General features: G+C 57.1%; 4 protein-coding genes across 8 annotated transcripts; 2 read left to right on the forward strand and 2 right to left on the reverse strand.

Moving 5' to 3' along the window:
- Nucleotides 1-244: 244 nt before the first annotated feature.
- Nucleotides 245-7,485, reverse strand: MCM7 (minichromosome maintenance complex component 7). 3 transcript variants are annotated; one of them, XM_059153842.1, is made up of 16 exons: nucleotides 6,423-6,572; nucleotides 6,231-6,327; nucleotides 6,058-6,137; nucleotides 5,606-5,770; nucleotides 5,313-5,437; nucleotides 5,058-5,238; nucleotides 4,617-4,754; nucleotides 4,203-4,352; nucleotides 3,940-4,054; nucleotides 3,716-3,847; nucleotides 3,378-3,461; nucleotides 2,740-3,133; nucleotides 2,426-2,509; nucleotides 1,659-1,827; nucleotides 754-863; nucleotides 245-611 (listed from the first exon to the last, which is right to left on the reverse strand). In XM_059153842.1, the coding sequence occupies exons 4-16, from the start codon at nucleotides 5,738-5,740 to the stop codon at nucleotides 410-412; spliced, it is 2,019 nt and encodes a 672-aa protein (XP_059009825.1). In that variant the 5' UTR covers nucleotides 5,741-5,770; nucleotides 6,058-6,137; nucleotides 6,231-6,327; nucleotides 6,423-6,572; the 3' UTR covers nucleotides 245-409. The 3 variants fall into 3 exon arrangements, with proteins under 3 accessions (XP_059009825.1, XP_059009824.1, XP_059009826.1); XM_059153841.1 differs by lacking the exons at nucleotides 6,231-6,327; nucleotides 6,423-6,572 and adding an exon at nucleotides 7,331-7,485; XM_059153843.1 differs by lacking the exon at nucleotides 6,231-6,327 and having other exon boundaries at nucleotides 6,423-6,575.
- A 132-nt stretch (nucleotides 7,486-7,617) lies between these two features.
- Nucleotides 7,618-11,608, forward strand: AP4M1 (adaptor related protein complex 4 subunit mu 1). 2 transcript variants are annotated; one of them, XM_059153859.1, is made up of 15 exons: nucleotides 7,618-7,833; nucleotides 7,935-8,023; nucleotides 8,362-8,468; nucleotides 8,554-8,650; nucleotides 8,784-8,894; nucleotides 8,973-9,053; nucleotides 9,261-9,323; nucleotides 9,431-9,497; nucleotides 9,603-9,656; nucleotides 9,793-9,899; nucleotides 10,001-10,095; nucleotides 10,363-10,407; nucleotides 10,628-10,678; nucleotides 10,810-10,921; nucleotides 11,059-11,608. In XM_059153859.1, exons 1-15 carry the CDS (start codon nucleotides 7,776-7,778, stop codon nucleotides 11,278-11,280), a joined length of 1,359 nt encoding a protein of 452 aa, XP_059009842.1. In that variant the 5' UTR covers nucleotides 7,618-7,775; the 3' UTR covers nucleotides 11,281-11,608. The 2 variants fall into 2 exon arrangements, with proteins under 2 accessions (XP_059009842.1, XP_059009843.1); XM_059153860.1 differs by lacking the exon at nucleotides 8,362-8,468 and having other exon boundaries at nucleotides 7,619-7,833.
- Nucleotides 11,473-20,552, reverse strand: TAF6 (TATA-box binding protein associated factor 6). 2 transcript variants are annotated; one of them, XM_059153844.1, is made up of 15 exons: nucleotides 20,395-20,552; nucleotides 16,327-16,542; nucleotides 16,136-16,222; nucleotides 15,836-15,989; nucleotides 15,603-15,659; nucleotides 15,382-15,501; nucleotides 15,021-15,166; nucleotides 14,848-14,925; nucleotides 14,640-14,741; nucleotides 14,366-14,548; nucleotides 13,635-13,709; nucleotides 13,388-13,513; nucleotides 12,709-12,882; nucleotides 12,271-12,468; nucleotides 11,473-12,035 (listed from the first exon to the last, which is right to left on the reverse strand). In XM_059153844.1, exons 2-15 carry the CDS (start codon nucleotides 16,480-16,482, stop codon nucleotides 11,655-11,657), a joined length of 2,037 nt encoding a protein of 678 aa, XP_059009827.1. In that variant the 5' UTR covers nucleotides 16,483-16,542; nucleotides 20,395-20,552; the 3' UTR covers nucleotides 11,473-11,654. The 2 variants fall into 2 exon arrangements, with proteins under 2 accessions (XP_059009827.1, XP_059009828.1); XM_059153845.1 differs by having other exon boundaries at nucleotides 20,289-20,408.
- A 134-nt stretch (nucleotides 20,553-20,686) lies between these two features.
- CNPY4 (canopy FGF signaling regulator 4) lies at nucleotides 20,687-24,941 on the forward strand. Its single transcript, XM_059153869.1, has 6 exons — nucleotides 20,687-20,948; nucleotides 22,759-22,885; nucleotides 22,983-23,079; nucleotides 23,312-23,434; nucleotides 23,942-24,059; nucleotides 24,154-24,941. The coding sequence occupies exons 1-6, from the start codon at nucleotides 20,834-20,836 to the stop codon at nucleotides 24,303-24,305; spliced, it is 732 nt and encodes a 243-aa protein (XP_059009852.1). The 5' UTR covers nucleotides 20,687-20,833; the 3' UTR covers nucleotides 24,306-24,941.
- Nucleotides 24,942-25,077: the final 136 nt, after the last annotated feature.

Consider the following 25,077-nt stretch of genomic DNA (forward strand, 5'->3'; position numbering starts at 1 on the left):
CTTGTGGTTCACCTCTGCAAGGTGAACCTCCAGAGCCGGGAGGCACAGTAGGACAGGGAAAGGGACTGGAGACCAATCTTTCATGTCATCTCCGCACAGCGGACTTACAGGCTGGGGACGCAGCAAGGAGTAACCGTGCCTGGCAGGTAGAGCGGGCGCATTACTTAGTCAGTTTATGGAGTGAACCGGGTAAGAAGCACGAAGGGAACAAGGTAAGAATCTAGAAAATTCTTAAAACCCTGTCTGAATAGAATAAAGCAACCTACAAACACTTTATTAGCAAAAAGAATAAAACGAGTGTAGTTCAGGAGAAACGAGGGGGTCCTCTTTTCCCCTCAAAGGCACCATGGGCTCTTTTGGGGGGCGGGGATCACCACACGGAACGCTGAGTCTCACCAGCAGGATGGACTCAGACAAAAGTGATCCGTGTCCGGGCAGTATTAACCTGCCAGACGTTTAACTCCTCGTACTCATCGAGCGCCGCTTGGAACTGGGCAGGGGTGAAGCCCCGGGAGATGCAGCGCTGCTCCGCCTCTGCAAAGCGCACGCTCCGGCCGTCGGAGACCAGCTCCCGCACAGTGGCAAATATCACATCCGCAGGCCTCTGGGTCCTGTAGGGAACAGCAGGGCGGTGTAAGGTCAGAGGACCATCGGCCGTGTTAGCGCCGAGGCCAGCACCACACACGTGAGGATGCGGGAGCCGTAAGGCTAAGTCGCCAGGGCAGGTGAGGCACGGGGCCTGGTGTGGCTCACCTCGCCGCCTGCCCCTTGTCGCCCAGCAGGGAGTCCTTGGACATCTCCATGAGCCTGATGGCTTCGTTCACATCTTCCTTCTCCACCGTGTCCACCATCCGCAGCCGCGCCTGTGGGGAAGGGAGGGAGAGATGGGCACGGGAGGAGGGGAGGGAACCACCTCAGGGGACCCCCCCACCCCGCTCCAGCTTCAAAAAGGGCAGCCCCGAAGACGAGAGGAGAGCCCCCCGCCCAGCAGCCGCAGTGCGGGGCCGGCACTGTCAGACCGAGACAAGTGCAATGCGCGGGCAGCGTCCAGCAATTGCCCAAGTCTCCGCCTTGCAACGCTGGCCAGTCCCGGGCTTCCGCTGTCCTGTGAGGGAGACCAGACCCTCCGGAGCACCCCTGGGCTCCCCACCACGACAGACAGAGCAGGGGGAGCTCGGCCAGGAAGGCGGCTGGCAGAGAGGTCGCGTCCCCGGGGCTCGGGAAGTGCTAGCTCAGCAGTAGGTCAGGTAATCACACTACCTGCACGAACAGCACTTTGGAGCCCCCGGGACCAAGGTCCAAGGTGTGCGGACAGAACTGCAGGTTTCTAGCAAGGACGGAGGACACGGGGGAGCGCAGGCGACCCCCCCCCCCCACCGCTGTGAGGCTGGAGCAGCGGGGCAGGCCTCTCCCTCCAGGGACGCCGTGCGTGCCCTGCCGGAGCAGCAAGTACCCACAGTGCGGTAGCCCGCAGGACCGCTATCTGCACTGTCAGCACTTTAGCACCGGCAGGGCCTGAGCGGGAGGGAGGCGGCCGCGGGCACAGCGGGGCCGGGGTGCTGGGGGGGGGGGGGTGGGGGAGGTGGTGAGGGGGGTGGGGGCTGCCCGGGGAATGTTGGAACGGCCCCCCCGCCGGCGGAGCGGGCCCGGGCGCTCACCAGAGCCGTGGACAGCCGCAGGATGGCCAGCAGGGTCCGGGCGGAAGTGTAGGTGGCGTCCTTGCTGGCCCAGGCCTCCCGCCTCATCTCCACGTACGCGGCCGTGATGTAGTCGGCCAGAGACTCCGGCACCGTGGGCTGCTGCTCCCGGCACGTGGCGATGTAACGTCTGCGGAACAGGTTGGTGGGAAAGCAAGAGTTCCCCACTGAAGGCAACACCTGCTCCCCCAAGTAGGAAAAACAAATTCGCTTGAGCACCCACCGCTGGAGTTCTCCCACTGGCACCTTCCAAATGAGTTCAAAGTTTTCAGAAAAAGGATTTTACAGGAAAAATCCACCAGTCATAAAAGATGGTCAAGTCCCCTCTCCTGAACCTAGGACAGGGGCCCTACTGTGCTTTGTTGACTGCAATAGAACAAGACAACAGGGACAAGACTAGGAGAACTGGGGGCGCCTGGGGCCCCTCGGAGCAAACCCATCAACTCCACGGAACAGGGTCCAGCCACTCCTGAAATCTGGACCTGCCTCCACCCGAGAGGTTCACCCCTCGGGTGCTAGGTCTGATGCTAGGTCGAGAAAGGCTCTGATGCTAGGTCTTGTGAGGCCACCAGCGGGGTGGGGGTGGGCACAGACTCCCTGCTCTCAGCCCCAGAGGGGAGCGGGGCGGTGGTGAGAAACACCCGATTCCAGGAGACGCACACACGGCCCAAGCTGCTGCCACGTGGGGGGACAGGCCAGGCACGCTGGCCTTGCCCCCGCTGTCCTACCTCATCAGCTTCATGTCCAAGGGTTCAAACTGGGCTGGGGGCTGGCGGCTGTGCTGGTGCACGTAGGTGATGTGCTGGGCCAACCTGGGCAGAGCGGAGGCAAGCAGACACGTTCTCCTTGGGGCCACATACCCTGTGCCCCGTGCCTCTACCCACGGCTCAACCCACCAACTCTTCACAGTGTGGAATCCTCACTGGGGTTTTAGTCCCGACTCCCTATCTCCCGTAAGCAGGAACTGGAGGGGTTTCCAACACCTCCTCCCTCCCCACGGAGCACTAGGGCGGTGTGTCCTGGAGCGCTGAGCTCCACTTACCGTAAGTCATTGTCCCGGTCAGGCCGGTCCTGGATCAGCCACAGGAGGTCGAATCGGGAGAGCAGGGCAGCAGGAAGCTGTATGTTCTGCTCCAGGCTGCGGCGAGGGTTGTAGCGCCCATAGGCAGGGTTGGCGGCAGCCAGGATGGAACAGCGGGCGTTGAGCGTGGTGAGAATGCCGGCCTTGGCAATGGAGATGGTCTGCTGCTCCATGACCTCGTGGATGGCCGTGCGGTCGGCCTCCGCCATCTTGTCAAACTCGTCGATGCAGCACACGCCCTGGTCGGCCAGCACCAGGGCCCCGCCCTCCAAGGTCAGCTCTCCGGTCACCGAGTCTCTGAGCACAGCTGCTGTGAGCCCCACTCCCGAGGAGCCCCGGCCCGTGGTGTACTGGCCTGAAAGACACCATCAGGAAGAGGGAAGAAGCAGACACGTTGAAGAGGAAAAGAACAAGGGAAGAAGCAAGGACAGGACGGAGGTGGGGCCCGCCGGGTCCGGGGCTTCCCGAGGCCTCTGAAATCGAGTGTTGGCTCCGGAACCACGTGCCCTCCCCGACCCCCCCCCCCGACCCCCCGAGGAACAGAGAAGCATAGGGCCCCGAGGTCTGGTACATTCACCCCTCCCAGGGTTGTTACTCACTGCGGGGCGCCAGGCGATCGATGTAAGACAGGAGCTGAGACTTGGCCACACCGGGATCCCCCATCAGGCAGATGTTGATGTTGCCTGGAAGAAGGGTTGAACTCCAGCTGACCCCTTCTCTCCACGCGCGCTGCCCGACAACACGTACTCCTGAGGTGCTCCCCGACAGCCAGCGCTACTTCTCAAACCCCCACCCCGCCCCGTGCCCACGAAGCCCGCATGCTCTCTTATTCTGTGACACAGAGGTCCCAGATTTGACTTGTCACAGAACGCTGGACCCTTGACATTCTGGCTCCCTCCCACCTGCCCTGTCCCCCCCTTCCCTCCTCCAGGCTTACCCCTGATCTTCATGCCCCGAGGAGACTGGTCGACCCCTCCCACCAGCAGAAGCAGCAGAGCCTTTTTCACGTCTTCGTGCCCATAGATCTCTGGGGCGATGGAGGCCGCCAGCTTCTCATAGAAATCCTCCTCTGCGGGGAAGTTTAGAGTAGTTGCTGGGGGGATTGGGGGGGGGGGGGATCAGAAAGAAAACCCTGTTCCCAGGCCCGCCCAGGCCCCGCACCTGCAATGTGCCTCAGCTCCTCCGCGCTCAGCTCTCCTGCCACAGCCTCGTCGTCGTCGCTCTTGTTCATCTTCACGACCCGATGGGCCTCCAGGTAGGTTTCAGAGAGGAGACCCTTGGGTGGGAAAACGCCAGGACACGGATGAAGGCCCTTTCACTGGCATTTGTGCTACGTTGCCCCTGACGGTTCTCTTGGAGGGGGGTGGGGGCGAGAACGGAGGCAGAGAGAGCGCATCTTTCCTCCTTTCAAGCCCCTTTCCTACCTGTACTACCTGTCGGAACCCAGTGCGCAGGATCGGCAAGAAGATACCAGTGACACTGACGTGGTCCCCGGGCTGGGCGAGCCTCGTGTTCTCGCCTTCTACCAGCACCGTGATGCTCCGAGGGATGTTTCCCACAGGCACTTGGTCACTCTATAGGGGAGAAAGCCCGCGGGCAAGGAGGAAGGTACATGAAGCCGACGAGGCCCTCATCTTCTGGGCTTACGCATCCCACCCCGCTTCTCAGCCTGAGGAGCCAAAAGAAGGGACCCCGAGATCATCTTTGCCAAATCTCCCTCCTGCTCTAGGTCACCCCTCTGCCTCAGCCTCTTTTTCTTCCTTCCGCTCTGCGAGTGGCTGCGGAACCTGAGTGGACACCTCAACTCTCTTTCCCCAGGCCCTGTACCCCAAACTCACATGTTCCTGCATCTTCATCTCCTGGAATTTGATGAATTTGGAGCCGCGTGTTTGCAGATACAGCCGCCCTCCTGAGCGGTTGGTCTGGCACTCTTGGCTCGGGCACATGATCAGAGGCATGAAAGTAGGGGACTGGATCTGGGATGTGAGGAAGGAAAAGCAGAAGGAAACGAAGTCAGTCACCTGAGTGAACACTTCCTCCCCACAGCACCCACCACAAATGGTGAAGGAGGTCTTGACCCGTCCTGAGCAAAATGATGATACGAACAAAAAACACAAAATAGATGAAACGACCACTACAGACCAGAAAAAGACCAGCAAGTGAACACAGTCACGTTTTACAAGAATAAAATAAACGACAAATAAATATCATCACACAAACTAGTTCTGGGCAAAATCACCAACAATTAAATGTGTTTCTATTCCTTGCTCTGTACGTACCGGCTGGTAGGTCTCCGCCCCACACTGGTCACAAGTGTAAGTGGCCACCACCATTCTGGGTTTGACTTCAGAGACACGAGTGACAATTCCACGCACAGTGACCAATTTCCCCACAGAGTCAGCCCGCACTTCCCGGATCACACGAGGCTTGTTACTGCTTGGGCCTTGAAAGTACAGCTCGCTACGTGTAGAAAATGGTCACATTAACGTCCTGGAGAACAAATTCCCATAGCACCCCCCACGGAGACCACTCACAATCTGCGCATGAGCTCAGGGGGGTACTGGTTTTGCGGGCTTCGGGCTGCCCCAGGGTCACGGCTACGCTGCTCCATCATCAGCCGGTGCTCGATGTAAACATCCAGAACATCTTTGTTTACCACCTAAAGAAAGATGAGAAAAAGGAGGAGCTGAATGAGGTAAGCAAAGACCATGAAGGGCACGAGGCAGAACTGACTGCTCTCTTTCTGCCAGCAAGAAAATCACCAGTATCCGAGAAGCTTCCCAAAAGCAACTTGTCCCTCGCCCTGCGGTATTCTGCAACCACTAACCTCCCTCTCCTTGTACTGAGGAAGCAGCTCCTGCACAGCGTCGGCGAAGAGCCTTACATAGCGCCTGGCGTTCTCACAGATGGAGTCCACCAACTCAGGGTCGTCCTCAGCTACATCGTCTAGGTCTACGTACATTGCCACTTGCTCCCGATGAGCCAGTCGAACCTGCGGCAAGAAGAGACAGCAACGGAGCCACGCTTTACCGGACCTGGCAGTGTCCACCCGCCATAGCGGGGAAAGACCAAGCAATACTCCCTTCTCAGCCCCCCAAAGACATCCTAACTCGTAAAGTACACTCTGATCTTTAAACATGTACAACTACACCCACTTACTAAGTACTAAATAGAACACCCCAGCGATCATTTACAACACATACTTAAGAAAATCAACCCGAACACCTTTTACAACTCCTTAAGCAAACACCCATTCCCTCCACTTTATCTTAAACTTACCAACTGGTTCCCATATTTGAACTGTTTCTTGCCAAATTCATCATCCTGATAAAACTCCTGTAGGAATTTCTTAACCTTTTCTGGAAAAAAAATGTAAAACCACCAGAATCAGTCTTTCAGATACTTTGCCAAAAAACCCCTTGATGCAAACCTAAAAAACTCGCTTCGCTTACAAAATGTATGAAGTAATCAGTTTACATGAACATCGAAGAAAGCCTTTGTAATTCTCCCCAAGTAGAACAGAACTCCTTCTCACAAGTCCGTTCTTACCTACGGAAGAAGGGGCCCTGGGCAGTTAGAGCATTACCCAAAAACCTACGCCCGCCCCCAGGGAATTCCAGGCTCTTAGTTAAAATTCTCAGTACCCCTTTCCCAAAGGGCTCCCGCACTCCGCCACACACTCCGAGCTCAAGGTTCTCAGCTTTTCTTCCACGCCCAAGAGTCCGCCTTTTCTTTCGGGCTCCTCAACCTCTCCACTAGGCCCGTGCTCCACCCCACCCCCTCTCCCGCCACTGCTTCCGCTCTTAGTAAACAAAGAAGCACATGGGCCCAGATGCAGCCGCCTCACAGCCCGGGATTCCTCCGCCCAGGGCGGGAGCCCGTCCGGCGATTGGCCCGCTCGTCCAAGGCCGCGCCGTGCCGCCGCACCTCCTCCTCCCCGGGGCTTCCGCGAAGCCCCCCAGTTCCAGGCACGCCCCCGCCCCGAGCAGCTCTCTCCAGGGCCGCCGCGCGGAAGGACACTGTTTACACACGACACTCCCTCCAGCGACGTCGCGCAACTTCCGCCCGCCTTCACTTCCGCTTGGAGGTTGGCCTAAACTGGCCAATCCCGACGCGCAGCGGCCCGGGCCCGCCCGCCCCCGGGACTCCGGCGCGTCTCCGAGGGACGCGGGCGCTCCGAATGCTTAAGGGCGCGGAGTTAAGCGAACCCGGGGTGGCCGTCCCTGCGGACGCGGGGCCCTTGGACAGGGTCTCCTGAGCTCTTGGTTTTTCCTGGGCGCGACCCTCTCCTCTGGAGCCCCCAGCCCGGCTATCAGACCCCCCACACCCCGCGAACCCCCCACTCCTTCCCCAAACAAGATGACCGACTCTTCTCCGACCTCGGTGGCCCGCGCGCCTCTCAGGCACCGTCTGCCTCGGCCCCGCCGCCTCCCGATCCTGCCTCTGGCCTCGCGCACCGACCCCAGACCCCCAGGACGCCGGTTCACACCAACAGGTGTTGGCCGGAAGGCTTCCTGCGCAGGACGCTTCTCCCAAGTTTGCACACCCTAACCTTTCTCGAGCACGTAGTCCTTAACTGCCATTGCCCGTGCGGCAGCAGTTGGCGAGTTCAAGGTTCTCACTCCTGGGACGGCAGAAAGCGTCCGCGCGGCGGGCTCCTCGGGACCAACCGAAATTGGCGCGAAACGTCGCGCCCCACGTGACCGGCGCCGCTGCGAGCAGGCCTATCAGAGAGGAGGCTCTTCGCCCCTCCCAGGCCCCAGCCTCGGCCAATTACCGGGCGAGCGTGGACTGAGTGACGGGGCAGCATCGCGGGCACCGGGAGGAAAAGGCGGGACGGGGCGGGGCGGGCGCCGGGTTTCCCGCGGTCCGAGCTGGCACCGGCAGAGGAGAGATCGCTCTTAAAGGGCCAGCCTCCTCGCGTCCTTTTGTTCCGGGGCCGCAGGGCGGGGCAGGCCAGACTTTCGCTGTCTCCTTGCCTACTCTCCGGAACCGCCATGATCTCCCAGTTCTTCATTCTGTCCTCCAAAGGGGACCCGCTCATCTACAAGGATTGTATCCTTGACCTGCGGGGCGGGAGGAGGGGCCTGGGTGGGAGTAGCGCCCCAGAGCCAGCCTGTGTCGCTGACTCCTTAGCTGCCCTTCCATCCGGTCAGTCCGCGGGGACACTGGCGGTCGGGATGTGGCCGAGCTCTTCTACCGGAAGCTGACGGGACTGTCCGGAGATGAGTCCCCGGTTGTCATGGTAACCAGTGGCGGGGCGTGGGGTAGGCTCCCGTCGGGCTGGGAGTGGGGGGCGCCTCCTTCCGCCCGGCGCTGTTTCCCTGAGAGTTTGTGCTTGGTGGGGGGTACACGCTACCAAATAATCCGAGCGACAGTTTCTCGAGCGCTAACGCTATACCGGGCACAGCTCCGCCACTCCGGAGTAGGTGCTGGGGACTCCCTCCGCCGACACATTAAGCAGCTGGGTCCCGGGCGGGGGTGGGGGTGTCCCTGGCTCACCCCAAGGCCCACCGCTAGGAAGTCTCGCGGGCCCTTCGCACAATTCTGTCCCTAACGCTCTCTTCCCCGCCTCTGCCTCAGCACCACGATGACCGTCATTTCATTCACATCAGACACAGCGGCCTCTATTTGGTGGCCACGACTTCAGAAAACATTTCTCCCTTCAGCCTCCTAGAGCTGCTCTCCCGGTGAGGAGGGCAGGACCGGGCACCGGGGCGCGGGGATGCGCGCGCGCAGGAGGATATGCACACTCCGACCGCCCTGTTTTCTCAGGTTGGCCACTCTCCTGGGCGATTACTGTGGCTCCTTGAATGAGGGGACCATCTCCCGCAACGTGGCTCTTGTCTACGAACTCCTGGATGAAGTGCTGGTGAGGGCCAGGGGGTCTCCCCCACGGCACTCCACACCCTGCTGATGTGTGCTGGGATGGGGAGGCTGAGTACATTCATTTTCACCCCTTTCCTGCGCTGATCACCCATTGGCTGTCCTTCCTCTGCCGGCAGGACTATGGCTACGTACAGACCACGTCCATGGAGATGCTGCGAAACTTCATCCAGACAGAGGCTGTGGTCAGCAAGCCCTTCAGCCTTTTTGACCTCAGCAGTGTTGGCTTGGTTAGTCAAGGGGAGGAGGAGGAGGAGGGTTGGTGGGTGGCGTTGAACCTGAAGATTGTTGCTTTGGATGCTTTCCAGTTCGGGGCCGAGACGCAGCAGAGCAAAGTGGCCCCCAGCAGTGCAGCCAGCCGCCCCGTCCTGGCCAGCCGTTCTGACCAGGTGAGGACAGGTGTGATGGGTTCAGACCCTCTGATTTTTTTCCGGGGACGCCAGAGATGGAGATCCTTGCGTTGCTAGATGTGGATTATCTCTTCCCTAACCCCCGTGTCCCCACCCCGGGGTTCTAGCCTCCACTGCCCTGTCCTGTCTGTCCACTTGAGGACACAGGCTGTTCAGCCTCCAAGCGTCCAAATCTCTCTTCCTCAGAGCCAAAAGAACGAAGTGTTTTTGGATGTGGTTGAGAGGTTGTCCGTGCTCATAGCCTCTAACGTAAGTTTGGGCCCCCAGCCCTGAAGCTGAGGACAGACGGCATTTGGAAAATGTCTGGGGCATTGCGGGGTGTCACCTCTGGGCATTGAGCTCTCTGCTATTCTTAGGGCTCGTTGCTGAAGGTAGACGTGCAGGGAGAGATCCGGCTCAAGAGCTTTCTTCCCAGTGGCTCTGGTGAGAAGTGTGTAGGCTTGGCCCAGGGTGGGTTCTGGGACAGGCTCCTTGGTGCCTTGTACGGTGGTATCTGGCAGCCTTTTCTGACATTGTTTTCTCTGACAGAAATGCGCATCGGTCTGACGGAGGAATTTTGTGTGGGGAAGTCAGAACTGAGAGGTGAGAAGAAAGTAGGTCTCTCGCTCCTGCATCACCAGCCGGAAGTGGCGTGGGACAGAGACACGTTCTCGCCCAGCTCGCCCCGGCTGCTCCTCTCTCCCACACGTGGGTTCCAAGAGACTCTCTCTCCTTCCAGGCTACGGACCGGGGATCCGGGTGGATGAGGTCTCGTTTCACAGCTCAGTGCTTCTGGAAGAGTTTGAGTCTCATCGAATTCTGCGCCTACAGCCCCCTCAGGGCGAGGTGAGGATTGGGCTGGCCTAGCGTGTTCCATCCACTATGGGGAAGGGAGGCAGTTCAGGGGTGAGGAGACCAAACTGATCTCCGTTCTTGTCTGGTCCCAGCTGACTGTGATGCGGTACCAACTCTCAGACGACCTCCCCTCCCCGCTCCCCTTCCGGCTCTTTCCCTCTGTGCAGTGGGACCGAGGCTCAGGCAGGTGAGACCATTTCCCTGTTCTAGAACTTCTCTGAAGTCTAAGCTAATACCAAGATGCTCCCGAAACTCATTACGGAGGAGTGGTGGTAACAGGATAGAAGTCAGAAAAAGACACCCTCCCCCCAACGTGGATTCAGCCCTTAGTGGATCCGTTGCTTGGGGCACGACCCAGCAGCAGCCACGCATGGAGGCCGCGGGGTTGTGAGGGGCAGGGGGGTGAGAGGGAGGATGTGAACTGCCAGTAACCCCACCGTGCCCTTCCACCCAGGCTCCAGGTTTACCTGAAGTTACGATGCGACCTGCCCCCAAAAAGGTACAGGCGGGGGTTAGCCTAGCTCCTTCTGGGGGGCGGGGGTTAGGACACAGGGCCCACATACCTACTGCTCCTGCCTTCAGGTGCATCCGCCAGCTTCAGAATCCTGTTTGGTTAGAGGCAGGAGGGCTGGGGAAGGGGACGGGGGAGCACTGGTGCTGATCCCTAGTTGTGACGTGAATGAAACACGGGGCTGACTCTGTTCCTTTTTCCTTTGCAGCCAAGCTCTCAATGTCAGGCTGCACCTTCCCCTGCCACGAGGGGTGGTCAGGTTAGTGGGCGAGCCATGGGGGCTCGGGCAGTTGCACCCACTTCCCTGGATGAGAGGGTGGCCCCGGGAAGGGTGGAACTGGCCTGCCCCGGGAAGGCAGGGACTGAGCCCAGCATTTCTCCAAATTCCAGCCTGTCTCAGGAGCTGAGCGGCCCCGAGCAGAAGGCAGAGCTAGGGGAGGGCGCCCTTCGCTGGGACCTGCCTCGGGTTCAGGGCGGCTCCCAGCTGTCAGGCCTTTTCCAGGTACAAGCTGCGGACTCTCAGATCCTCCCCTCCGCCTGCACGTTTAGCCCCAACCCGTCCCTCCTCCCGCGGTGGGCCTCCCCGCTCTCCATCCTCTCTGGGCCTCAGTACCTCTCCCCGGCCTCTGTCCCTTCTAGATGGATGTTCCAGGCCTCCCTGGGCCTCCCGGTCAAGGACCCTCCACCTCGGCCCCTCTGGGTCTGGGCCCTGCCAGCCTCTCGTTTGAACTTCCCCGGCACACGTGCTCCGGCCTCCAGGTTCGCTTCCTCAGGCTGGCGTTCAGACCGTGCGGCAACACCAACCCCCACAAGTGGGTGCGACACCTGAGCCACAGCGATGCCTACGTCATCCGGATCTGAGGCTCCCCAGACCGGGCCCCAGGCAGCAAAGGTGGTCGTCTGGGCAGCTGGAGAGGATGACCCTATCTTGTCCACCTTCTGGCCCGTGGCTGTGGACCTGGCTGGGGCGTCCTGAGAGGCCCGGAGACGAGGCGGGGTTGGCAGGCTCCACCTTCCCGTGGTACCTGACACAGGAAGGGCCGAGGTGGATCAGAACTTACAAATCAGACTTTTATTCTGAGGAACTGGCTGTACAATATCTAAAAAAAAAAAAAAAAAAAAAAAAAGGAACGCGAAGGAAGCAAACTATTACTTCCTTCGACCCCGCACGCGCGCATGAGAGAGAGAGGCACACAGAGTTGAGACAGAAGAAAGTTGGCAGATGTGCAACAGCGTTAAGGCGCAGGCTGAGGGGAGCCAGACCCAGGGGGCTGGGAGCCATTAGCTTTCGGAGTCCCTGGAGCCGGAGGGGGGCTATCCCCAGCTTCCTGTTTCCCCCCACACAGGGCACTGCCCCCCAGCGGGGAGGGGGCTGAGGACGGGGGAGGAGCCGGAGAAGGGTGGGAGGCGGGGCCTCCTTTGCCCTCCCCCGTAGGGGGGAGAGAGACCACGATGTACTTCTGGACGCTGCCGGGCCCAGACGGAGCCGTGCTGGGGGGTGCGGTGGTGGCAGTGGAGACCAGCTTGACGATGGGCTGCACGCTGGGGACTGTGGTGGTGACGGGAGAGGTAGTGGTGGAGCCTGAGCCAGGGGCTGAAGTGCTGAGGGACAGGACCTGGGGGAGGGAAGGAAAGGCGCTGCCTGGGGGAGCCTGGAGGCTGCTGCCAGCCCGAGCGCGCTGCTCAGGGACGAGCGGCCATGGCCTCGTGGGCCTCCTCAGAGTGCCCCTTCCTGCTCTCGTCTTTGGGCCCAGAGGGAACTGGGCTCTACTCTGGGGCCCCCAAGGTACTTGGAGGTAACCCTGGTCATGCTCTCCCCCTCTCCCCCCGGTCCCACATGGCCCCCGGTACCTGTTGGGTGGACGAGGCGCTGGAGGAGGACGACATGACAATAAACTTGGTCGGAGGAGGGGACGGCTGAGGCGGGGCGGCAGCTCGCGCGGACACCAGCGTCTGCACCGGCAGTGCGATGGAGCCTGGGACCTTCAGCAAGCCAGGGGTGCGAGGGCCGGGCTGAGGGGCCTGTGAGAGGGTCAGCGTGGGCCGGGGCTGCAGGAAGGAGAAGCGGGAAAAAAAGTCAACGTCTAAGAAAAGCAGGGTCCCCTGTTGCTGCTCCTCGGCGGGTCTCCCTGGGGTTGGGGAATCATCCACAAAGGGGGCCTGGATTCTCCCCAACACTGCTCTCTCAGAGGCCCTGTGTTTTCCAAAAGCAAGCTCAAGTCTGTGTGAGTGCCGCCCTCCACGTGTTTCTTCACCAACCCCCGCCCCCTCACCGCCGCCATCACAGACCTGAGTGATGGTCAGAGTGGTCCTGTTGACCTGCTGAGCCTGGAGGGCGGCCTGGGCCCGGGCCTTGACAACATGGGAGCAGAGGAGGGGTCCGAGGGACCCAAATTCTGCCCGATAAGCATCCTGATTGTCAGGTGGCAGGCGCAGCTTTGCCAGCACAGGGGCACAGTGTTTCTGCAGAGAAAGCAAAAAGCCAGTAGGTGGAGGCCGGGCCCGCGGGGAAGGGGAACAGGGAAGGGGTGAGGAGGAGACGCCTGATATCTCAATATGCTCCTGGCGCAGGCCGGACTGCTGGGGTCGCCGTGTGTGTAAGGGCCACTGGCTTTTCTGCAGAAGAAAACAAGCACCCACGGGTGTGACTGGGCGGCTTGCTGAATACACTGGTGATGTCTAAGGGGTGGTTGGTCCATAGGGTGAGGCCTTGCACGGAACAGAGCGCAGTGACGCAGAAGCCTTGGGCAGTCCCTACTAGGGGACGTCCTGGGCTGAGAGTTATGATCTCTTTTCTTACTTAACCTCTCGGTGCCTTGGTCTCCATCTGCACAGCAGAACTGGGCTCTGAATGTATGAGGCAAGTACGGGACGAGGGAATAAAAGCCAACCCTGGCTGAAGATAGTGTGTGTGTGTGTGGCGGGGGATAGAAGTGCGGAGAAGTGCAGGGATGGGGGCTCTGGTCACCAGGAGGAGGCTCTGCACGTGGTCCGCTCCGATGCGGTCAATGTTGCTCAGCACAGGGCCGTCCAGGACGCTGCGGATCCGCTCCCCCTCCTGCTGCAGCCGTGGCAGAATCAGAGTCTTAATCACCTGTTGGAAAGGTGAAGTCAGGAACCCGGGGTCACCATGGGGTCTCCCGGGTGGGGCTCTTGCCCACTAGGACCCAAGATAGCTCCTTTCTTCCACGCTCCCCCTACTCCCGGGGCCTCACATCGTGTCCCAGCTCTGCCAGGCCGGCGATGGAGCCGTAACGCGTGGTCCACGGAGTCTTCTCATCCACCCAGCTCTGTTGGGGAAGGAATTAAAAACCTGGGTCAAGGGGCCTGAAAGGAGGCACCTGGGTGGCTCAGTGTGTTAAAGCCTCTGCCTTCCGCTCAGGTCATGATCCCAGGGTCCTGGGATCGAGCCCTGCAGTGGGCTCTGCTCAGCAGGGAGCTTGCTTTCCTTCCTCTCTCTCTGCCAGCCTCTCTGCCTACTTGTGATCTCTGTGTCAAATAAATAAAATCTTTAAAAAAAAGTGGGGGGCCTGAGAGACTATTAAGGACCGAGTCTCATGAACATGCTTTTATTGTGAATCATTAAGGCATTACAGAGAAGGTCCGAGTTCGAGGCCCTGCCCCTCTGCCCTGTGTTTTCAGTGTCCTTTCCTCGCTCCACACTGACTGGCCTCTGGCTTGGCTGAAGACCTTTGTCCTGGTCACCACCCTGGGTTGGAGGGATGAAACTGATTACATTCCTCATTCTTTAAGATTTATTTACTAATTTGAGGGGGAGTAGTGGGCAGAGGCAGACGGAGAGAGACTCTCAGGCAGACTCCCTGCTGAGCACGGGCCACCACAGATCAATTCCACGACCGAGATCACGACCTGAGCTGAAATCAAGAGCCCAGCGCCCAGCCCGCTGAGCCACCCAGGCACCCCCACACTCCTGTTTCTTGCTCACCTTGGTGAAGGTCTTGGTGATCCGGGACTGGATGTTGTTAGTGGTTGTGCTGAAATGCTTGCAGATCTGGGCCACGAGGCGGGCAGCAAAGTCCCGAAGGGCCCAGTGATTGTCCACATCTGGCCGTAGGCACAGCTGTCTGCTCACAATGCATGTCATCACAGCCGGAATCAACTCGTGCACCTAAGGAAGAAGGCGAGAGCTGGCGGATTCAGACAAGCGGATTCTCGCTGGCGGCCCTGGTGGGGCAAGGGGGGCGGGCAGGGCGGCTCACATATTTCTCGAGGTACAGTGTGGGGTTGTCCATCAGCGCCTTCACCATGCGCATCAGGTAGATGAGCAGGGCCAGATTGTTCTGCACCACGTTCACACGGACCTGTGGGGAGACGTGACGGGACAGCAAGGCCCTCGGGTGAGCTCCCCCAGCGCCGCCTCACCACCCGGAACCTGCTCCTCCGTCCCGGCCATCTGCCTGCGCTCACCCCCTCCGAGATGAAGGTGCTGAATCGTGGCAGCATCTGATAGAGCCCCGGGTCCGTCGCAATGCTCTGCAGAGCCTCCTGTGGGGGGAGGGCGTGAGTGGGGAAGGACGGGCAGGGATCCGTGGGGCTTCGGGGAGGAAGGGACCCGGGGGGCGGGGGCAGTGGGGCCTCACCGCTCTCTTGGCCTCACAGGAGCCCACGCAGGCCTCGGTGATCTCCTTGTAGTACAGCTGCTGCTCCACAGACAGCTCGTGGATACTGCGCGGCTTCAGCCGCAAAGGGGCGCCCTCCAGCAGGGGTGGCGCCTTCTTCTCTTTCCCTGGGTGAATCGGGAAGACAGGTTTGAAAACAAAAGCTCCAAGAGAGGCCTTGGACAAGACAAACCTGTGCTCCCCACCCAGTGAGACCCGGGCCTGGCTCCTTTCAGGGCTCCCTCGCCACAGGTCTCGCCCCCTGCCCAGCCCTCAGCCGCCTCACAGCTCACCATCTGGCTCTGGCACAGGAGCCGGGGAGGCCTGGCCTAGCAGTACTGACCTTTGCCGTCGGCTGGAGCAGCCCCTTGACCTTTGCCTTTCAAGGGCCCATCTTCCTCCTGGCCTGGCTTCGCTGACTTCAGGGGTTCCGTGGCCTCAGCCTTCTGCTGTTCTTTGGGAGCTGGTGGCAAAGCAGTCACAGCAGGGGTGACGAGAGTGGCAGGGGTTGGAAAGGAAGGAGAGGGGAGGGGAGGTGGAGGGCTGGGCTCTGGACAAGGTTACCTGGGGGCGGATTTTCTGGGATGGCCGGCTGGCAGCCTTCGATGCTCAGCCAATGAGCTGCAAGGAAAGAAGGTGTCAGATTGAACTGCGGGCTGGACGTGGACACTAAGGAGCCCCCCTGTGCTGCTCCCACTCCCTGCAAGTCACAAGCCATCTCACGCAGCGGGCTTCCCCACTCGCCACCCCGACCCCCTTCCCCTCCTCCCCACCACCTTGCTCTCCCTGCCCCTGACCTTTGAGGCAGACGTCCAGGGGCACCCGGGGCAGAGGGGTATTGATGATGTCGCTCAGATCAACCTCCTTCTCCTCGTAGAAGTAAAGTTCCCGGCCCCCGCCAGAGGCGAAACGGAAAGGAATGAACTCCTGAGCGTGGAAGCCGTAGAGTGGCTAGAGGAGGAGAGAGACACCGGGGTAAGAAGGGAGCCCGAGGAGGCACGGCTGAAGGCAAACGCAGCACCGGAGAGGACGGGTCTCACCACCCTGCCACCGCCCCTGGCCCCCGCGCCCGCCTCAACCCTACGTGTCCCGGTCACCTCGACATTCTTTAGCTTCAGCGCGTAGTCAATGTCACTGGTGGTGAGTTTCTGCCGCTTCCCCATGTGCATGAACTTCAAGGCATCCTGGGGGGTGGAAGGCAGACAGACATCAGCCTGACAGCTTGAAGAAGGGTCTTGGGCAGCGCGACCTTGACACGATGCATGGCTGGGTGGACGGGTCAGGTTACCTGGGCAATCTCCTTGATGCGGTAGCTGACCTCATCGGTCAGCAGCTGGCAGGTCTCCTCCTGAATCTGGGCGATCCCCATGGACTCAGCCACCACCTTCATCGACTCGGAGGGCAGCACCGTGTTGCTGAGTTTCAGCTTCTTCTCTTCGGCCATTCTGGAGCCCTGCCTTCCCTCCCCCAAAGAGTGACACCCCAGGGTGGAGAGATGGAGACCCTGGCAGGTGGATGCGGCGGGCAGAAGAGATTTAAAAAAAAAAAAAAAAAAAAAAAAGTCAGCACCAAGGGTGACAGAAGCAGGTAGCAATCCGCAGTGGCACACAGTGTACTGAGCTCCGATCCTGTGCCCGGTGCTGGGCAAGGTGAACAGACGTGGCCTCGGTGGAAATCCTGGCCCTCGATTCCCTAGCTGGGTTATTTGGGCAAATTACCGACATTCTCCCAGCTCTGGCTTTCTTCCCCATATTTGGGATGCGGAACGGGCCTGGTTTCCTGAGGCGGTTTGGTGTACGCCTGCGCCTCTCCTGCCCCTTCTTGCACCATTATTCGTGCTTGACGCACACGCAGTAACAGATACAACGCTCCCACTCTGAGCCCATACACCCGTACAACTGAGTGTGACGAGAACACACACAACCACCCCGACCAGTTCTTACTTTAAACTCATGGCCGTGAACTTCGAACGAACCCCTCATGCTGCTGGACAACCGCTCTTCATCTGCTACACCTCTGTGCCCTCAGTCTCCCTCTGTCCCATGTGACACCTCCTCTCCTCCTTATTCAGGCCATCAGAAGAGACCTCCACAGATTCCCACGACATCTACCGACCTAACAGCACCGGCACCCACATCCTCTGCCTCCTCACCTGCTACCTTAAATATTTATTTATTTATTTTTTATTTTTATTTTATTTTTTTTTAAAAGATTTTATTTACTTATTTGACAGAGAGAGATCACAAGTAGATGGAGAGGCAGGCAGAGAGAGAGATAGAGGGAAGCAGGCTCCCTGCTGAGCAGAGAGCCCGATGCGGGACTCGATCCCAGGACCCTGAGATCATGACCTGAGCCGAAGGCAGCGGCTTAACCCACTGAGCCACCCAGGCGCCCCCTACCTTAAATATTTAAATAGGCTCTACACCCAGCACAGAGCCTATTATGGGGCTTGAACTCACGACCCGGAGATCAAGACCTGGGCTGAGATCAAGAGCTGGACACTTGGGGTACCTGGGTGGCTCAGTCGCTAAGCGTCTGCCTTCAGCTCAGGTCATGATCCCAGGGTCCTGGGATCAAGCCTCACGTCTGGGATCCCTGCTTAGTAGGGAGTCTGCTTCTCCCTCTGCTTATGCACCCTCTCAAATAAATAAATAACCTTTAAAAAAAAAAAAAAAAAGGTTGGATGCTTAACCACCCAGGCATCCCCAACCTAAGAGAAGCTGCTTGGGCCTCTCACCAACTCCCAACACTGCTTCCTCCCGGCATCTCCACCAAGGTTTCAACCTACCCAATCAGTCATTCCGGCCAGCCTACAAAATGTGGTTACTTCTCCCATCTTAAGAAAACAAAACGGTGGTCTATCCATGCAAAGGAATGGTTTTCAGCCTTAAAAAGGAAGGAGATTTGGACCTGTGCCATACCACGGATGAACCCTTAGGACACGATGGTGAGTATAATCAAGCAGCCACAAAAGGAGAGATGATGTACAATTCCACTTACGTGAGGTTCTTAGAGGAGTCAAATTCACAGACTCCGCAAGTGGAAACGGGTTACCGCGGGTAGGGCAGGGAAAAATGGGCAGTCAGTGTTTGATGGCAACTGAGTTCCAGCTTTACAACATGAAGAATTCTGGAAGGACGGATGGTGTGACAGTTGTATAATGAGGTGAACATACTTAATCCCACTACGCTGTATACTTGAATTGGTTTAGAATGATGAGCTTTTGTGTATTCCACAATTACAAATATAAAACAATTTTATTTTTTTCATTCCACTTTCTCTCCAATATATACCCCCGGTTTCCAGCTCCTCCTTGCAACCAAACTCCCTGAGTTATCTTAACTTTCTAATTCCTCTCCTCTCTTCTCCTGCACCTACTCCAAGCAGGCTTTGGACACCACCAGGTCCCTGAAACCACTCATCAAGGTCACTGATGACTCCACATTGTTCAATCCAAGGTCCACTCTCCCTCCTCATCATACTGACCTGCCAACAGCACACACTCTAGCTGACTACTCCCTCCTGAAAATTCCTTACTCTGCTGCCTTCTGGCTTTCTTTCTACCCCAACTGGCCACCTCCTCTTGGTTTCCTTGACCAGTTTTTCCTCTTCTCATCTGCCTAATGCTGGAGCATTGTAGGCTCGATCTTTGGTTTTCTTCTGTAGCTGCACGTGCTCCTTTGGTGATGTCAACTACCCTCAATTTTTAGTACTGATAATAGGCTGACAGCGGCCAAGTTTATATCCTCAGCCAAGAATGTTCTTTCCTAACGTCGGACTTGTGTATCAATCTCTCGACTTAAAACCTCTTCTACAACTAAGCTCCTACAATTTCTACAACTAAATCTCCCTCCCATCTGCTTTGTTTTTATTCTTCTTCATGAAAATGCCGTCTATCCAGGAACTCACTCTTTACATAAGCCCTCACATCAAATCGGCCTGGTGACCCAACCTGATTCTCCCCTCCCATTGCATGGCCAAGTTGCCATCATCTCTCGCCTGGCTACCTTCCACAGTCTCCTGAAAAGGTCTTCCTGCTTCCATCCTTGCTCCCCACATCTATTCCCAACACAGCAGCCAGAGCGATTCTGACAAAAGAGAAGTCACACGAGGTCATTTCTCTGCTCAAAATGGCTCCCCATTTGCCACAGAGTAAAATCCAAAATTCTAATTACAGTCTATAAGGCCCTTCATAATTTGCCCTCTCTCCCTACATCTCTGGTCTGCTTTCCTTCCTTCTTCCATCTTGTTCCAGCCCCAATGTCCTCCTACTATTCAAACCTCCCAGGTAAGCTCTTGCTTTATGACCTTTGCTCTTTTCCTTCTGTCTCGAATGCTCATCCCCAGATGCCAGCTTGGCTGCCTATACCCATCACCCTATTTAGCACCGCACTCCAATCCCACTCTGGTTTTCCCCTTCAAGGTATTTAACATCGACTAACAGATAATGTATCATTTCTAATTATTTATCACCACCACACCTTCCCTTTCCACACCCCCCCCCCCCCCCGCCCAACTGTGTGGACAAAAATCTGTTATGCTCACCGATGTATACAAGATCCCACACCGGTACCTGAGCATCTGTACTCAGTAAATCATTTGTTGAAAAAATCAGTGAATTATAAGCCTTAGAGATGTAGGTGTTCGATAAATACACGGTACCACGATTGTCAAGATGAACAAGATACAGGTCCCAGCTTGGAACCTGATTTGTGGCCAAAAGGAAGGTGGCTCGCTTGAAGTTGGCACTAGGAAGACTACTGTCAAAAGTGTTTAGGACTGACTGCGGGGTGTTGATGGGGGCGTGCTGGAGGGGTGAGCGCGGGGGCGAAAGAGAATTTGGTCTCCTCCTCCACTGTGCCTTATGTTTAGGGAACACATTTATTCCACGCATACTCTGTGCCTGGCGCCGGGTATATAAGACACTGTCGTATCCCAGAGGTCACTGGCGAACTCTTACTAAGCCTTCAATACCCTCCGTACCCTCTGCCAGTAACAGCTCACAAAACACGCTACGACCTCAGGAGCCCCTCGGGTCAGTGGAGCCGGCAGGAAAGCTTCACAGAAGAGGGCTAATTTGAACTGGATGTGGGTAGTGGCTTCCCCAGCAGGGAAGCGAGTCGAAGCTCCCCGAGCAATGGGGTACAGCGTGGAAGAAGGTGCTGAGAGCCCACCTCATCCCCCCAACATCCTCCAGTGCAAACACACACGCACACAGAGAGTCCGCACGCGAGCGGACACACAACCCACCGTCCTCCTCCAGGCTCCCACACAGACCCCTCAAAGGGCCTAGTCCCGGGTGGCACTCAGACCCGCCCCCGCCAGCCGAACGCCCCACGCAGAAAAAGACTCTCACCGCCGCCAAAGCGCCGCTCACCCGGCGCTCGGCGCCATGTTGGCCCCGCCCCCTCCCAGGAGCAGGTCCTGGCAGAGACGGAGAGGCAGTCACTGCCCCTTCCCCGAGCCCGAATGAGTCTCTTGGGCTCACGGCCTGAAGTGGAATTAAAAACGGATTTTTCTATCTACGTGCAAGGAGCACACCCTCCTGCTAAAATTACTTCAGTTTATACTTTTACTACCCGGCGGCCAGGACCCTAGGAAGCGCCACAAAACCTAGGCGGGATAGCCAGGAGGGCAACGAGGCCCCACCCACTTCCGGCCCGGAACTGCGCGTGCGCCTCCCAGGCCAAGCTGGATGGAAATTCCCGCCGACCCCCTCGGAATTTAAAGGGCCCGCTGCCTTCCCGAAGTTGGTCTGAAGGCAAGGGCTTGTTGGTTGTGGACAGCACTTGGTCATGGGACCTGTACGGTTGGGGATGATGATTTTCATTTTGGCTGTGTATGGCGCTTGGGTTGCGACGCCGAAGGAGGAAGACGATGACACAGAACGCTTGCCCAGCAAATGTGAAGGTATCTAAAGGGAGTGGCCCCTATTCGCATCCCTCAGCCCATCTCCTTAGTCGGGACAGGACCAAATGGACCGTGATTGGCGGGCCACTCGATCTCCTTGAAGACCTGAGGGAGATTCTGGTGGAGCCTGGCTGAATTCGAAGGGGGTCAAGGGAGGGAATGCATAAAGCAACCCCACAGCTGTGGCACTACAATTCCCACAGGGCATCCAGAGGAAGTCCGCTTTTTCTTGCTTGCGTAGCCGCATGGATCTGTGGGAATTGTAGTTCAGGGACTATAGGCCCGGGATCACCCACTCTACTGAGCATCTAAAGTGTGTCCCCCCCCACCCCGCCATGACACTAAACCTAAGCCTGGGGAGCCTGCAGGAGCTGGGTGTGAGGCTCATACCTGTGGATATCCTGTGCTCCACCCCTGCAGAGAAGCTCTCAAATTACAGGCCCCACGCTGTAGGGAGGGTTTGGGTGTATGCAAATAACGCCCTGAAGCTCATAAAGAGGCCAAAGAAATGGAGGAGGTTCCCCATACGTGTGAAGTTTTGCGAAGTGTGTGTACTTATGGATTTTACTGTGAGCAGCTGTGGCTTCATGACAGTGGTGACTGGGTGGGGGGGGGGGCACCAGGGCTGCACCACTGAGTTTCCTGATTCCCTGGTTTGTTGCCTTCCTGACTTTAATTTCTTCCCTGTATTCTTTTTCCCCTCAACCCACCCCACCCTGCATTTCCGGATGACCTGAGCCTACCTTGCCTCTCCTCCTTGCTGTAACACCTCTGCAGGCTTCCTGCTGCAATCAGAATACACCCGTTTCGGGCACACTATAGACGTCTCTTTGCTGTATGGCCCCCACCGCTCTTATATTTCTGTACCTCCGCTCCTGTCCTCAAAGTGCCCATGATTCAGCCACACTGAACTTCACAGCTGTCACGGAGCCGGCCTTATCCCCTTGCGCTCTGTGGCTCAGCACACTTTTTCCCTTGGCCTGAAATAACCCTCTCCCTTCTATATTTGACTCTTCAAGACCGAGTTTAGATGTCAATTCCTTTGGAAGCCTTCTTCCTTTTCTGTCACCTCCCACTATATTGTAAGCCCTTGGAGGGAAGGAGAGTACCTGTGTCTCCAAGGTCCTAGCATAGTGCCTGGAACATCTTAGGCACTTTTGTTACCTGCCCTGTGTTGAGCTTGCTTGGTACTTCTTTGTAGGCCACTCCCTTTCTTGAGACCCACCTCATACCAGGTCAGGTGCTAGTTGCTAGCAGACAGGGTGGCACCAGACGCAATGCTCATCCTTAAGGAAATCACAAGCTAGCAGCAAGTCAGTAAAAGGCCACTGAATGCATTTTGTGTTTCCTAAAGAAACCGAATCTCTTGTTAACCTCTAGTGTGGGGCCCATCACACCGCACTGTCATCATTTTTACCCAGCTACATCAGCAATGTCCCGTGGATAGGGACAGCGGGTCTTATTGCTCTCATGCATAGAGGAGCTCAAAAGATAACTGCAGAATAAAAGCAAACATTTATACAGTGCCCACTATATGCCAGGCATTATTCTAGGGGCTTTACCGAGCTTGATTTATTTAATCCTCACCATACGCCTACGAAGGAGGTTCTGCGCTATTGTTATCTCAATAACAGGTGTGAGGTTTTGCGGAGGGCACATAACCAAGGCACAGCAGAATTGCCACATAGCTATTAAGTGGCTGAGTCAGGATTCTAACCCAGCCAGTCTGGCTCGAGTCTGCTGCTTTTGCTCACCGACAGAATGAGTTGTGGGAATGTTTTTTATCTTTCACATCCTTGTGGACATCTAGTGTGTAAGTTGCTGAGCCTGGAGCTGCAGGAAAAGCTGAGTCGCACTGGCCGATCTCGGGAGGTGCTGGAGCTGGGGCAGGTGCTAGACACTGGCAAGAGAAAGAGGCACATCCCCTACAGTGTTTCGTGAGTTACTCTTGTTGATCCTCTACCTTCTAACCCCGAGGGATGCCTGGGAGCTCCTACAGCATCTAAGAAATCTTTGTTTCCTCTCTTCTCACAGAGAGACAAGGCTGGAAGAGGCCTTGGAGAATTTGTGTGACCGGATCCTGGACTACAGTGTTCATGCCGAGCGCAAGGGCTCACTGAGATATGCCAAGGTCAGACTCTTCCCTAGGGCAGCGTCCCACTTTTCAGAAACAACAGTGGGTATCCCCTGGGACCCATATCTCTCTGGCTCTGGAGAGCATCCCCTCCGCATTGTTAGACTCCCTCACGTCGCCCTCATGGAGTTCACCCCTCAGTCTATGGTAGTTGACACAATGCAGCTGTGGCAGAAGGGGAAGGAGGTGGGGCAGTGAGCTGGGCTGATCCCAGATTCCCGTCTCTCAGGGTCAGAGTCAGACCATGGCAACGCTGAAAGGTCTGGTGCAGAAGGGGGTGAAGGTGGATCTGGGGATCCCTCTGGAGCTGTGGGACGAGCCCAGCGTGGAAGTCACGTTCCTCAAGAAGCAGGTAGGACATGATACTGCACTGCCCAGGGCAACGAGAAGGGAACCTAGATCCTTGGGGAGTCCACCTGCTCCAGGCTGAGCAGGGAGAAGGGGACAGAATGAGAACTCTGTCATTGATTAAAGTGGGCCCAGAAACATATCAAGGAATAATAATAGAGGCTGATAATATCTACTACCACATAGTGAGCACCTACTATGTGCCAGATTTGGACCCACATACTTTCCAGCTGCTGCCTCATTTTACCCTCACAACAACTTTATGTGGTAGGTACTGTTACCATGTCCCATTTTATAGGCAAGGAGCTAAGACACAGAGTGTTTAATAGCCTACTTGGCAGAAGAGGTGCTAGTAAACGTTTGGTTGAATGAATGAGGATCACCGCCTCAGGAAGCCAAGTTTAGCTTCCTGCTCTTCAGGGTGGGGTGGGCAGGCAGGAGTGAAGAGCAGAAAGGAGGGTTTCCAAAGCCCAGCAGAGTAGACTCCCTTCTGACCCTTGTACTTGATCAGTGTGAGACAATGCTGGAGGAGTTCGAAGATGTCGTGGGAGACTGGTACTTCCATCATCAGGAACAGCCTTTACAGCATTTTCTCTGTGAAGGTCATGTGCTCCCCCCTGCTGAAACTGGTAAGTGTGTGGGGCTGGCCCCTTTGCCGCCAAGCCACAACCTCCCCTACCCCCCAGACGAATATCTAAATTGTTTTTCTAACACCCAACCTAGTGTGTCTACAGGAAACTTGGACTGGAAAGGAAAAGATCACAGATGGGCAAGAGAAGACAGAAGGGGAGGAGGAACACGATCAGGAGGAGGAAGAGGAGGAAGAGAGGATCAACACACCAGGGCACTCCAAGCATGACCCTGAGGATCTTTGACTCTTGCCTTTGAGCCCCCAGGAGGGGCAGGAGTCACAGAGAAGAACCCTCTGAAATCTGAGCTCTCTGTGCTCCACATAACGGCATGTGTGTATGTGTGAGTGATCCCACCCCGGAGCTTGTAGCTGTTCTCACCTGTCTGGTCTCAGGTAGGATCCTGGTGGTGCAGCATAGCAAGGCTGTGGGGACAAAAGCAGGAGCAGGAGGCAGAAGGTCTGCTCCAACAGACGAGTCCTCTGCCTGCCATCTAGCCCCTTAACTGGCAGGTGTGTGTGTGTGGTGACAATGCTGAAGGCTTTCCCCTTTAAATCTCTCTACTACTTCCCACCCCACCCAGAGGTCAGTGAAGCCATTGGAGCTAAGGGTCTAAGGCGAAAGGCACTTTGTCCTTCGGGTCCGTTTTTAGATCCCTACAAGAAGCCAGCTTGGATATTCTCTACGACCTATACCCACAGCCTGCGTCAAGGCTACAACCCAAGAAACTGAACAAAAAAGGGGACACTATGAAGATGGGGCGATGTTAAGTTAGGTGGGGTAGATATTTGGTCTACTTCATACAAATTTCACCGAGGGCCCACCATGTAATTTCACAGGCGCCAAATTTTCTACATCGCTAGTAAATTTTTTAAAATATCACCTGGGCCCCTAGTTTCAAACAACTTCCCTGCACACATCATACCTGGCCGATATAGCAGCGCCCAGAGAATGGGGCCGTTGGTCGCCCGCTGTTGGAAGCTAATGGTGGTTTGTAATTTGCAGTCCAGGGAGGCTG

Source organism: Mustela lutreola, chromosome 17 (genome assembly GCF_030435805.1).
Source record: "Mustela lutreola isolate mMusLut2 chromosome 17, mMusLut2.pri, whole genome shotgun sequence".
NCBI lineage: Eukaryota > Metazoa > Chordata > Mammalia > Carnivora > Mustelidae > Mustela > Mustela lutreola.

What these genes read in the sequence shown, in the direction of transcription:
- TAF6 (XM_059153844.1), bottom strand. Translation starts at nt 16,482, where the DNA reads ATGGCCGAAGAGAAGAAGCTGAAACTCAGCAACACGGTGCTGCCCTCC. An exon ending in TGCTCCAGCCGACGGCAAAG is followed by an intron (nt 15,167 to 15,381) that starts GTCAGTACTGCT and finishes CGATTCACCCAG; the next exon opens with GGAAAGAGAAGAAGGCGCCA. An exon ending in CCTGTGAGGCCAAGAGAGCG is followed by an intron (nt 14,926 to 15,020) that starts GTGAGGCCCCAC and finishes CTCCCCCCACAG; the next exon opens with GAGGCTCTGCAGAGCATTGC.
- AP4M1 (XM_059153859.1), top strand. Translation starts at nt 7,776, where the DNA reads ATGATCTCCCAGTTCTTCATTCTGTCCTCCAAAGGGGACCCGCTCATC. An exon ending in ATGAGTCCCCGGTTGTCATG is followed by an intron (nt 8,024 to 8,361) that starts GTAACCAGTGGC and finishes CCTCTGCCTCAG; the next exon opens with CACCACGATGACCGTCATTT. An exon ending in CTTTCTTCCCAGTGGCTCTG is followed by an intron (nt 9,498 to 9,602) that starts GTGAGAAGTGTG and finishes TTTCTCTGACAG; the next exon opens with AAATGCGCATCGGTCTGACG.
- MCM7 (XM_059153841.1), bottom strand. Translation starts at nt 7,361, where the DNA reads ATGGCAGTTAAGGACTACGTGCTCGAGAAAG. An exon ending in GGGCGGAGACCTACCAGCCG is followed by an intron (nt 4,755 to 5,057) that starts GTACGTACAGAG and finishes CTCACATCCCAG; the next exon opens with ATCCAGTCCCCTACTTTCAT. An exon ending in GGAGCTGAGGCACATTGCAG is followed by an intron (nt 3,848 to 3,939) that starts GTGCGGGGCCTG and finishes ACTTCCCCGCAG; the next exon opens with AGGAGGATTTCTATGAGAAG.
- CNPY4 (XM_059153869.1), top strand. Translation starts at nt 20,834, where the DNA reads ATGGGACCTGTACGGTTGGGGATGATGATTTTCATTTTGGCTGTGTAT. An exon ending in TCACGTTCCTCAAGAAGCAG is followed by an intron (nt 23,435 to 23,941) that starts GTAGGACATGAT and finishes GTACTTGATCAG; the next exon opens with TGTGAGACAATGCTGGAGGA. An exon ending in GCTCCCCCCTGCTGAAACTG is followed by an intron (nt 24,060 to 24,153) that starts GTAAGTGTGTGG and finishes CACCCAACCTAG; the next exon opens with TGTGTCTACAGGAAACTTGG.